A 13,321-nucleotide genomic window follows, 5' to 3' on the forward strand; every position below is an offset into this window, starting at 1 on the left:
TAGATAAGTTAGAAATTCCGCAACAATTAGCAGATCCTAATTTCGCGGTAACTGGAAGAATAGATATGCTTTTAGGCGCGGAGGTATTTTTCGAAATTATCAAGGCTGGAGATATCCGCGTTGCAAACAGTGATTTGGTGTTTCGCAATACTGTTTTTGGATACATTGCAACTGGAGCAATAAATACCCGCACTCCAGAAATTCACTGCGGTTTCATAACCACTCAAACAGAAGTCGAAGACTGCTTAGAAAAATTCTGGAAAATAGAGGATATAGACTATAAAATGAAAATTCAGAGTGAAGAAGAAAAGTATTGTGAATCACATTTTCAGAATACTTATCGCAGAGATGAGCATGGACGATTCATCGTAGAGATGCCAGTTAAGGACGTTGAGCGTTTAGGAGAGTCCAAGGACTTAGCTGTGCGACGTCTGAATCAACTATGGAAAAGATTATCCAGAAATCAAGAAATGCAAGATTTATACAAATCATTTATGCAGGAGTACTTAGACATGAATCATATGGAAAAATATGATGATAATGAAAGCAATTCCGGTAATCAAATTACCTATTACCTCCCACATCACGGTGTTTATCGTCCAGAGAAGGCAACCACTAAGTTACGTGTTGTGTTCAACGCTTCATCAAGTACCTCAACGGGTGTGAGCTTGAATGATGTCATTTTGAAGGGGGACGTGGTCGAGGACATTTTCGAAATCATGACTCGATTTCGTAAACATAAATATGCTTTCACGGCAGACATCCAAAAGATGTTTCGACAAATCAAAATAGATCCATCGCAGCTTGATCTTCTAAGAATTGTGTGGAAAGATTCAGAGTACGCAAAACCGGTAACATTCAGACTCAAGACAGTCACTTACGGAACTGCTTGCGCTCCATTTCTCGCAATCAGAACTCTCAAGCAGTTGGCTAAAGATGAATTACAATTTCCACTGGCATCATTAGTTCTTTTGGAAGATATTTATATGGACGATATCGTTTCAGGTGCTCAAAGTTTAGAAGGTGCTCAGAAAGTGCAACAACAGCTGAACGATATTCTATCAACTTGTGGAATGTCTCTTCATAAGTGGAACTCTAATTCAAGGGAGTTAAGGAACAGTTTACCTGTAGGTGACCCAGCAGAGCATGATTTTGCATCAGAAGTTGATGCGAGTGTCAAAACTTTGGGTGTAAGGTGGAATTCAATTGAAGATCAATTTACGTTTAAAGTATCCATCCCAGAAATGACCACCAAATTCACTAAGCGTGAAGTGCTGAGTTTTATAGCAAGACTGTATGACCCATTAGGCCTTTTACAACCTGTCATCACGAAAGCAAAGATATTTCTCCAAAAATTGTGGGTACATAAACTGTCGTGGGACGATCCCCTTCCACCACAAATCGCAGGTCAGTGGCTTAATTTTGCATCTTCTATGCAACATATAGAAACTATTCGCATTAATAGATACATTTTAACTGACTTTTTCACAAAAACTGTTTTAATGGGTTACGCTGATGCCTCGGAATTAGCGTATGGAGCTGTGGTTTACATGTATTGCCCAGGCCTAGCTGAATCAAACACTTGCCATATTATTGCAAGCAAATCTCGTGTTGCACCCATTAAAGTAATTTCTATACCACGTTTAGAACTATCAGCTTGCTTACTTCTTTCTCAACTTATAAGAAAGGTTTATAATTCTCTTAAAATGGACATTGACGAAGTCATTTTGCATACAGACTCGACCATCGCACTTGCATGGATTAAAACGCCAGCCCACCAGCTTAAAACCTTTGTTGGAAACCGAGTCTCCAAGATCCAAACCTTGACTGAGAACTACCAGTGGAGACATATTTCTACTCATAACAATCCCGCAGATCTCATTTCCCGTGGCTTGGATCCTCAAGAACTTTCCTCATCAGACTTGTGGTGGTCGGGTCCGTCTTGGATGAAAAGTGGTGAAATATCGCATTTGGAGGAAATCCCTCTCTCAACAGACGCTCTCAAAGAAGAACGCAAAAAGACATCGTGCTTGATTGAAACAACTCCTATTGACTTTCCGATCATTTACAATGTTTCAGCATACGTTAAGTTAAAAAGAATTATAGCTTGGTGTCTCCGCTTCATAATGAACTGTAAATCTCCGAACAATCGCATAAATGGTTATTTGACTAGTAATGAGATAAAACTAGCTAGAAACGTTTTGGTCAAAATAGTACAAAAACAAGAATTTCCAAACGAATATCACCAGCTAAAAAATAGCAAACCAATTTCTTCGAGTAGTAAGATCCTCTCCTTGAATCCGTTTTTGGATGAAGAGGGCCTTATCCGTGTTGGCGGTAGGTTAGAAAATACACAATTATCGAATGAAAGAAAACATCCTATTCTCCTACCGAAAAAACATCACTTAACTAATCTAATTATAATTCATTATCATGAATCCTTCTTGCATGCTGGAGCACTTTTACTATTATCAGTTATTCGCAAAGAATTTTGGATAGTAAATGCTAGATCAGTTATAAAAAAGCAAATCTGGAAATGCATAAAATGCTTTCGATTAAAAGAAAAAACCGCGACACAGATAATGGCTCAATTACCACCTTCAAGAGTAACGCCTTCTAGAGTATTTTCCAAGACTGGTCTGGATTATGCAGGTCCATTTTTTGTGAAACCGCGATCTGGACGTGGAGTTAGATCAGTTAAAATGTACATTTGTATATTTGTGTGTTTCGCGACAAAGGCGGTGCACATCGAAGTTGTTGGAAATTTAACCGCTGAATCATTTATTGCAGCTCTAAAAAGATTTGTTGCGCGAAGAGGAAAACCAAATGAATTATTTTCAGACTGTGGTTCAAATTTTGTTGCTGCAAATAAGGAAATTAATCGAGTAGTTAAATCTCTTCAAAAAGAAGAATCCATCCAGCAGTATTTTGCCGATGAGCAAATTAAATGGCACTTTAACCCACCTTCAGCACCTCACTTTGGAGGAATTTGGGAAGCTGCTGTGAAATCCGCAAAATCGCATTTGAAAAGAACAATAGGTGATCATAAATTGACCCTTGAAGAGTTTTTAACTCTTACTGCACAAATTGAATCCTGCTTGAACTCTCGTCCTTTGTGTCCAGTATCGGACGATCCCGCTGAGCTTTCAGCACTTACCCCAGGACATTTCCTTGTGGGAACCGCTCTTTCCTCTATACCAGAAGAGAACCTTCTAAGCGAAAACATATCCCCATTAAAACGTTGGCAGTTGACTCAAAAACTTTTCCAGAATTTTTGGAAAAGATGGGTTAACGAGTATATTTCCAGCTTACAGCAGCGCCCCAAATGGTTGCGAGAACAGCCTAATTTGAAAATTAACGATTTAGTTCTCATTAAAGAGGACAATATTCCACCTTTGAAGTGGAAATTAGGGCGTATACAAGAAGTTTTTCCTAGTGCTGATGCTAAGGTAAGAGTGGTCAGTGTCAAAACTGAGACTGGAACTTATAAAAGACCCATTCACAAACTGTCAGTTTTACCTATTGACTGATTAACTTTCTTTATTTTATTTTAGACTTTTCTTTTGTTTTGTGTTAGTTATCCGGTTTATACCAAGGAATCTATACATCTGTTTATAATTATATATATTTAAATTTTATGTATGTTGCATTAGTTTTTTATAATTATCTTTTTATTAGATGTATAGTTTAATTCTGTTTTTTTGTCAATTTATGTGCAAATTTTGAAACTATGTTTCAAGGTGGCCCGGTATGTTGAAGCCGGTATGTTGCTACGCCCGTTGGCTTCTTGGCGTCATTGTTATCAGCCAAGAGCCAGTTGATGTGAAACAACAAAAGAGCATACACGCTCCGCAGCGCTACCAGCGCACCCGCAAAATAAATAGTTTACAGTCCACGTTTGATTTTATATACACCCGCAAGCTATCGGCCAAACACTATTTATCGCGCATTAACACTAAAACGATTCTATTAACGTGGTACAATACAATTACTAGCTAACTATAAAACACCTATTAAGAAAAAATAAATTTTTATTCTATTTTTGGAGATTTTAAATTCAAACAACTACTTCTGGGTCTTCAAACGGGAAGTTGTAGATTTTTCTAATAGCATTTCAAATCTAAAAACTATATTATTTAAATCATGAAAACGTATGCGAAAATATTGAATTATCTACTTTAAAGGGCATATTAATTTATATAATTACTTAGTTTTAGGTAAAACACATTATTTGAATAAGCTATATACAAATAAAATTTTTCGATACCCCAACGATTGGCAACCGGCCAGAAAAGTGGACAAATTTTGGAACACTCAAGCAATATAATATAAGTTTTTTTTTAAATAAAATAAAATGTTTTACAGACATTCTTTAAAATTTAAGAAATCTTTCAAAACATGAACAAAAGGATGAAAATCAGCGTACCTGCCTGACAAACAGGATTACTATTTTAACATGTTATAAATTGAGACAGCAAAGCCAATTTATTCCATGATGAAATAATACACTTATACCGAAGTCTACTTGTGTTTTTTATTTAGTTTCCAACCTTTAACTTTATTCTAAGAAATAAAAATGTTACTTTTGGGATTCTATATTTTTTTTTATGGAAATGTGCCAGACAGTTTTGAATAAAAAATAAAAAAATTTGCTTGTGTGTATTATATTTTTCTTGAAATTACGCCAAACATTTTTAAATTATACAATTGCACCTTCAAGTGGACATTGTAAGTTCGAGATCGGAAGATATTTTCCTAAGTGAATATATTATGTCGTTTGCGCCGTGCCGCGAGAATTAAATCATAGCTAAATCATTCCTATCCAAAACAATAATTCAATAAATATGAAAAGGTGAAATTTATGTAGATACAAAAGTGATGGTTTCCTTAGTTAACTGTATTCGAAGGTATCCCTTTTCGTTCGCACTTTACATTTAGGTATATAGATCACAAGCTGTGCCGTTGCGAAATCTACAGATTTTTTCAATGGGCACGACATGACGTAAAATTTTACTGCTTCGAATATTTTGTCACACTAATTCTACAACTAAAATTCTATAACTAAAGTTCAATTTCAAACGCTCGGGGCCGGGATAGCCTGGTTGGTAGGGACTGGGCCAATGTCCAGTGGGTTCGGATCCCCGCCGACCAAAGACTCTCCCTGTAGTAAATGGTGATTGATGCACGTTAAATTTGTCGAGTCGCAAAGTCCTCCATGTTCCCATAATAAATCAATATTCTGGATTGGTTCAAAATTATAAGGGTACGGAGTTGAACATCAGTAGTCGCAAACCTAAAAAAAAATTGGGTCGGCTGTTCAACGACGGATATATACATAAAAAGAACAAAAAATTCAAATGCTGGGTGGCACAGGGAATCTAGAGCGTTCGCCCTCCAGTGGGGTGACTCGGTTCGAATCATAGCGATAGCTGGTCGATATGAATTCCGCATCCGGTTCGCAACGACCGTAACTGACGTAAAATATCTTCAGTGGTAGACGGATCATGGGTTAGAGTCCCCTTGCCGTCAGGCTAACCGTGGGAGGTTTTCCTCTCCAAGTAACGCAAGTGCGGGTTAGTGCCACCAAAAAGTCCTCCACGAAGGCAAATTTCTCCCAATGCTTGATCCAGGAGTTCCTGGGTTCAAAATTACAAGGGTATGGAGTTGAACATCAGTAGTCGTAAACCGAAAATTGGGTCGGCTGTTCAATGACGGATATATATATATATATATATATATATATATATATATATATATATATATATATATATATATATATATATATATATATATAAAAATCAAATGCTACGTCTACATTAGGTTAATAGAAAAATTTACCCCTTTCACTACTGCTGATCTCTCAATAGACACAACAAAAAGTTCGGACATGGAAAGGAAAAATCTTTTGTAGTTACCTAACTTTGTTAATTCAATTTTTCATGTTATACTTTTTGCGCCAAAAGTAATTTAACAAGGGAAAAAAAATTCTACGACAGAAATAACCGCCATTGTAGCTTCTTATAATAATAATAAAAAAAAATCTAAATTTTAGAGAAAAAAAATCAAAAAGGTGTAAAAACGTTGCAGAGTTAAAGAAAACGAAAGAAAATACATAATTGATGTTTTAATATTTTCCCTAGCTTTTTAAAATGTTTTATTACTAGTTTAAGAGTGTTTAAAAATCTCATAGATTGCAAACTTTTTAAAATGTAACATCCATACTTTAACAATAAAAAATAATAATATTATAATGATTTTCACAATGAATAAATGGATATAATTATTTTAAAACCAAATTTCAATCCTAAAATTATTTTAAGACAAACATTTCCGATACACCGACGGCAATAACAGTTTCGAATACACGTTTCCAAAATATTTTTCGATACTGTTTATCAAAGATAAGAAAAAAAAAAAAAAAAAAAAAAAAAAAAAAGAGCAAGAATTAGAAGGCCGGACTAATTGTTTTCAAACAAAACATGACCATGTCGTGGACGTAACAGAACACACCCGGAAAAAGACTCACTTGAACCAGAATATCATATTATTCACGCGATCTATAATAACTGAAGATAAAGCACTTAGGGTATTGTAGCATCTCGAAAACGTGTGCATATAGAAGACTAAAAGGAAAATAAAAGCCCCTAACCATTAAAAGGCATTGGGAGTATAGATAAAGACTAAAACAGCACCTATCTTGGAAGTTGATGACCCTTCTTGCAGCCACTTTAGAAAGCTTATGTACAGACCCGCACGCGAAACACAGGAAGGCGATGTTTATACACAATCCACGGTCTATTGGGCACAAATGCATTGAAAAATTATTGTTATTCGCTCTCACGGACCATTCTTTGCTCAGCATCTTCAAGATGTCTCTAAAGGTCAGAGCACTCATTGCGCGATAAGGAGAATGGAGACCAGAAGTTATGAAAAGAATAACTTTGAAAATAGATCAAAGAAAAAGGCTGTGTACTTTACGTTGAAAATAAAAGGAGTTGACTGTATATGATAGTTTCCTCGAGAATCAGAGCTACTGAAGATGAAGATGTAAGATAAAGGCATTGTGGTTATGAAAACATCGTGAGAATTTTTTTTCCCCTTTCGCAATGTAAAGAATACATCAAGAAGAGTTAACTCCCACTTTTTTTTGGTATTTACTCAAGAAAAGATAGATTTAAAAAAAATCGTTAAAAATCTTATCATTAATAAAGTTAATAAAGGAAAAATTTACAGGGTCAGCAACCTATGCGTACCTTTCAAAATGTTGAGTTTGGTGTGACATTATATTTAACACTGGTGCAAAATTAAAGCCAGAATTTTTTCAAACAAATAGAACTCTTATAAAACCCCGATCAAAATTTCAAAGCATAGAAGACACTTTTCGATTTGACCTTGAATATAGTTGTAAAAATTATTTATATGTAGTGGTGGGTGAAATTATCTTAATCCTTTTTCTTCTTCCTGGGCACCACAGCCTATGACAGGCCAAGGCCGTACCAATAAGTGTTTGCCATCTTAAATCTTAATTCTAATATATTAAAATATTAATTTATTGTCTTTTACAGTCGAAACAAATATTGTCTTAAATTACGAAAATTCCGGAGCAGTATGCCTAGTTGAAAATTGTAATTATACAAACCAAAATGACAATATAAATCTTATTATTAGGAATTATAATCGTGTATAATTATAATTGTGTGAGTGTAAATTTAAATTGTATAAGAGTAAATTGCTACAATTAATTTATCACAGTTACTCATATAAGTTAATAGTACTTGGAATTTAAGACAGAAATTTGCAAAAACAGAGAGATATAAAAAAAGAAGGTGGAAATGTGTATTTCAAAATTACTATTTTTAAAATTATTACTGCATGGCACCTTAATTATTTTTAAAAATTTGAAACATAAAATGCGCCAACACTTCATATAACTACACGCTCCAGTTAAAACAAATATATACAAAGCAATTACCTTAGTGCCCTTCACAGTTTAGCTTTCCGAACAAAACAAAGTAATAAAACGCGGAACTGAAACTAACGAATATTTCGCAATAAAAACACTAATAGAGAATTTGTATTTACAACATTTGGAAACACACATTCTTTCGTATAGTTCCCAACGGAAATAAAAGTTTTTTTTTTTGTCTATTTCGTACAGTGGAACGATTTCAAAAATAAAAGTTGGTGTTATATTAAGAAAATAATCTGAAATCAGTTTTACTGCTGCGGTCTAGTTAAATTATCTAAGTTTTAGTCGAGGTTTCGTGGTGAGTAACGAACTAAGATGACCTCAGAGACGTGAGGTAGGCTACATAATTAATTATCCTCAGGCTTCACTTTTCGGCCATTAAAAGTTGGTTGGAAAAACAAGTACGGAAAGTTAAATGAAGGAACATTTTTGTAACGAGAATTTAATTTACATAAATGTTAACATTTAAATTACGCTTACTTTTTTATTACATGTTTGAAAAGTTATTCCAAATGAGCTTAGTTTTAATGCAGTCTAGACATTCTATTATTTTTAACTAATGTGAAGAAGAAAAAAATTAATCCGAATAAAAATATCCCTCAATAATAAAAAATTTACTCACACAGGTGGAATCCAAGTAAAAATGAACAGCAGCTGAGGATGCAAACCGCACTCTCTTAAAAATGTGAAAATTCATAGACATTTTAATGCCAAGAACCAAAGTGAGATAGTATTTTTTTTATAAAGAACAACAACAGAGGGGCTGAAATAGCCAGGAAATCGAGTGAAAGTTAGTTTCCTTTCTGTTACATTTAGGAAACTAACAACAGACAAGTCAGGATGCTGAATAATTTGACAATGAAATTGATTTCCCATAAAAATAGCTAACATTTCAGAAAGAATTCACAAATACAGCGAAAGATTTAAGATTAGTTTTAAACAAGTTTTATATAAAAAAAATAAAATTAACTAAGCGTAAAAAAATATTTCATAAGTTCTAAAAACGAAAGAAATAATTAGTGACATCGTGGCAAAGTTTGGGATATTTATATGAGTGACATACTCTATATGAAAAGATATCTAATTAATGTGTTAAAATTATCATCAACCGAATTATCTGAAGAAATAAAGTCAGCAATGTTTACATAACTAATAAGATTCAGTTTTAAAGAAACTTTTCCGTTTAATTGCAAATTTAGGACAAAATGGTTCACTTTTTCATTTTAACTTATTTCAGGGGTCTGTCTAGGTCTTTTTTAAAGGTACCTATTTTGTGAAAATTTAGACATAATTTGTGAAATTTAAAAATTTTATTAAAAAATCAACACAAAAATATGGTAAAATAGGAAAATATTTTCAAAAATATTTAAATATTTTTTGAAAATATGTTAAAAGTATTTTGTGAAACTACCGTTTTTCTTTAAATTGAATTTGTGAAACTACCGTTTTTCCTAAAATTGAATTTGTGAAGCTACCGCTTAACGGCAGTAAATTTGCCCTGGACAGATCCCTATATTTGTTCTTCTAAAACTTTTTCAATTTATCTCTATTCGATTTATAAGCCCTGCAAATAAATTTTTAAACGTAATCGTTGCAGCAAAATAAGAAAAAGTAACTCGCTTTTCTAAACCACAAAAAGAAAAAAATAATTGTAATTCGTCAATAAAACAAATTTTTGAATTGTTTTCGGAAAAATGATATTAATCAAAACAAATAAAACAGAAGAGTAGACAATGAGCATAAAAAAAATAATAAAATAATTAAAAGGTCCAGTTATAGTGCCTTTCCATTCTGTGAAGAATTAGCCCACTTAGAGCTGAAAAACTCCAGATCCCACGCACTGGATCTTCCAGAAATGAAAAACTATGATGGCATTGTTCTTGGTGACCTTGCAGTTAAAGAGAGTTAAAAAAGTGAAAGTGCGTAAAAAATAGTTACAATGAACTTTTTGCTAATAACCTAATAATTTTTTTCTTTCTTTCTTTTGCTGTATTAGCAAACCTTGAAATAAAAATAAATGAAGAAAAATGAAAGTTAGCGATTTAAGGTAAACCAAGCGAATCCATCTGTAACCGATTGGATAAGGTTGCGAAGATTCGCTGATTAAGATAAAATACGAGAAGAAAAATTACATGATATAAATGTTTCTCTTTATCTTAGAATAAAATAAATAAAAAAAATGGTGGTTGGAAACTTATAAATTACATATTTTTGAATGTAGCTAAGTTAATGTATTTTGAAAACTTTATGTTTTTTATTTTTTTAAAAGGAATTTATTTTACCTTAGGTATATTTATTTGGAGCTTAAAATACATAATTACTAGTACATATATATAGTACAAAATTAGCCCCTGATATAAAAAGTAAAGCAGAGATATAACAAAATGAGACAACATTATACTGATAAGAGGTTTCTTTGATGTTAATTCATATATGACAATTAAGGTTACTTAGTTGTCTCCAAATTTATACTGTTAAGGTAAAACTTAAAACTATCTAGAATCTTGATAATTATCTATCCCTAAAGAGCAGCTAAATATTTTTTGATTAACTTAACTAGAATCATGTTAACATACATAAAGTAACAAAGTTTCTATGTGTTGAATGTCATATTTGATTATAAGTATGTGAAAGGGGAACAAAATTTAGTTTTTGCTTTCTTCAAAAATTTTGTTTGGTTTAGGTAATATTTATTTATTTTACTGTTAACTTTTGAGAACAGATCGGCCCTGAAAAAAAAAATTACAGTATTATCATATATTTATAATTTTTTAGGAAAAAAAGCTTGTAATTTAGTGGTTGAAATCAAGTTAGTTGTAACTATTTATAAATGTATTTATATTTAAATATTTATCATTCATTTATTTATTTTTTTCTTACACTTTCAAAAAAAAAAAGAAAGAAAAAAAAAAGAGGTAAATTAAAAAAAGTAAGATTACATTTTAAATGAAAAAAAAAAAGGGAAAGTAAGTTATTGGCAAGTTTAGATACATATTTGTGCGCATTTTTAACTTTATTTCTTATTTTTGTGTACAGAAAGTAATTTGGTTTAATTGTAACTTCCATTAATGGAATATGACAGACTTGGACTTGCAAGAGATTTTAAACAGCAGGACTCTTCAGAAGAAAAGTTACATCAAAAGACAGTTTAAGTTCTCTTAAGGGGTATTTATAAAAAGATTAAAAATAATTTTTTTTTTTTAATACAATGACTAAAAAGAAATATGGAAACACAACTTTAAGCAATATACTCACAATTGTTCTTGTATATGTTTTTCAGACATCACATTTAATAAATTTTGAAATTTGAACCATAAAATCAAGTCTTAAGTCTTTTTTTTTTCTTTCCAAATTTTAATTGGCATAGCCGTAAAACAAATCAAAAGATTTCTTTTATTTAAAAGAAAAAAGAGAAACAGAAAAGATCAGTTATTTAAAACTTTGCAATAGTAAAACTTATACTGCAGCAATTTTAAATGCCAATAAAAGTAACCACAAAACTAAAAGCAAATATAATGATTTTCAATCCAAATATTTTAAATTTAAAGAATTTTGCTCTTATGATGATAGTTTCTCTTAGCATTTGTTTTTTTTAAATTGATTTAATAACATTGACATGACCATCAACACAATAATAAAGTAGGAAATTGTTATTTTTTTAAGCATCTTAAAACATTTGAATAGCTTGATTTATGATTTATAATTTTAAATAGCTTTTCATTTTAAATAGTCATTTTTGGGAGAAAATGTTTGAATTAGCATTTATGTGTCAATAGAGAAATTTAAAAAATTTTAAAACTCAAAATATTTAAATTTTGATAACAACTTTTCCTTAACAGTCAACATACCCGAGCACTTAAAATAATCCATAACAAGCTAGGCACAATTTGGGACAAATCTAAATAAATTGGGTAAGAAATAACCCTTCTTTCTTTAACCTGCCCACTCAAAATTATTTGTTAAACAGCATATTTCAATCATAAAAACTTTAAAAACAAAGAAATTTAAAAAACTTACATTACATAAAAATAATAATTTTGAACAAAATGTTAATAAATCATCTAAAATTAGAAATCTTGAATCTGAATTATAAGGATAAAGCACCCTTTCAAATCTCATTATTAATTTTTAAAAAAAAATACTGTAAAATTTATTGAATCTTAAATTGTAAGATCTTAACATTTAAACAAAAGTCATACTCGAAGCATTAGTTTAAAATGTTTCTCTGCCATGAATTAACACAAAATTGCAAAGTGTCATGTTACTATTAAGGCTAGTTTTCTTGTAAGCATGAACTCTTAAAACTGCATGCCACATTTAATTTTTAATCATAATTACTTTTCAAAACTGAGTTATAATAAAAAATCCCAAAACTGTAATATTAATACAGAATTTTGAAAAAATTAGATAAAAATTCCTGAATCTAACAATAATTTGCTTTAATAAATTTTGTAATGCTAATGGTAAATCTTGCAAAATGTATGTATAAATTATCTTAAACACTTTAAAAATGATAATTAAAAAATAAATGAATAACAATAAAATCAAATTAAATGTGCATATCAATTCAGATATAAAGTAATAGGAATATATTTAAATGGGGTGCTATTTAATGTAATATTTCTCTTTCATTTTAAAGCTGGAAAATATTTATTAAATAATAAATAACTGACATAAAATAATCTTTTTATTTATTTATAGAAAAATTGTCTAATATTCCTTTCCAATTAATGATTAAAGTGACTTACCCATAGTTCGGTTCCCCAACTCATGTTTCTTGTGGGTATCCAGAGATTAAAAAAATTGTAGATTCGTCCGACTTTATAAATTAGAAATATACCAGCAAAATATTTGCCACTTCATTTTCTGTAAAAGCCATTTAATATAATTTTTATTCACATTTACAATTCATGGACAGGAACTAGAGTTGCAGAACACATGAAAATGTAATAATCCTTTTCGATTCCTTGTAATTTATTAGCACAGTCCAAAATCATGTTAACTTGGAAACAAAATCAACAAATAAAAACAGCTTTATTTATAGAGACTCTATGGCAGTAAATATTAGTCAATCAAGCCCAGTAAACATTCACTTATAACAACAATCATTTAGAGGAAAAATAACCTCTTTCGGTAAATCGTCTGAGACCAATCGATTTCATTTCAGTTTCGTAAACACAATTTGGTCTGATAAAATGTAGTATTATTTTTGTCCGTAAGAGTGCGGGGCGTGCTTGAAACTATTGCGAATTAAATTATTGGTTTATTTAATGTCAAATGGACAATTATATTCCGTAAATGGTGAAATCTGAGAAAAATATATTCTTTCTTTCCTCTGTAGACAGTTGATAG

General features: G+C 31.2%; 1 protein-coding gene across 2 annotated transcripts in view; it reads right to left on the reverse strand.

Moving 5' to 3' along the window:
• LOC107438213 (formin-binding protein 1 homolog) overlaps positions 1-13,161 on the reverse strand; it is a 54,546-nt gene extending 41,385 nt beyond the window's left edge. For both annotated transcript variants that reach the window (XM_016050441.4, XM_016050440.4), the window contains exon 1: positions 12,718-13,161. In XM_016050441.4, coding sequence (XP_015905927.2) covers positions 12,718-12,741 — 24 coding nt within the window. In that variant the 5' untranslated portion in view covers positions 12,742-13,161. The remainder of the gene's footprint in view (positions 1-12,717) is intronic.
• Positions 13,162-13,321: the final 160 nt, after the last annotated feature.

This window comes from Parasteatoda tepidariorum, chromosome 10 (genome assembly GCF_982258835.1).
Source record: "Parasteatoda tepidariorum strain Cologne lab strain chromosome 10, Ptep-v5.0, whole genome shotgun sequence".
In the NCBI taxonomy this organism is placed as follows: domain Eukaryota; kingdom Metazoa; phylum Arthropoda; class Arachnida; order Araneae; family Theridiidae; genus Parasteatoda; species Parasteatoda tepidariorum.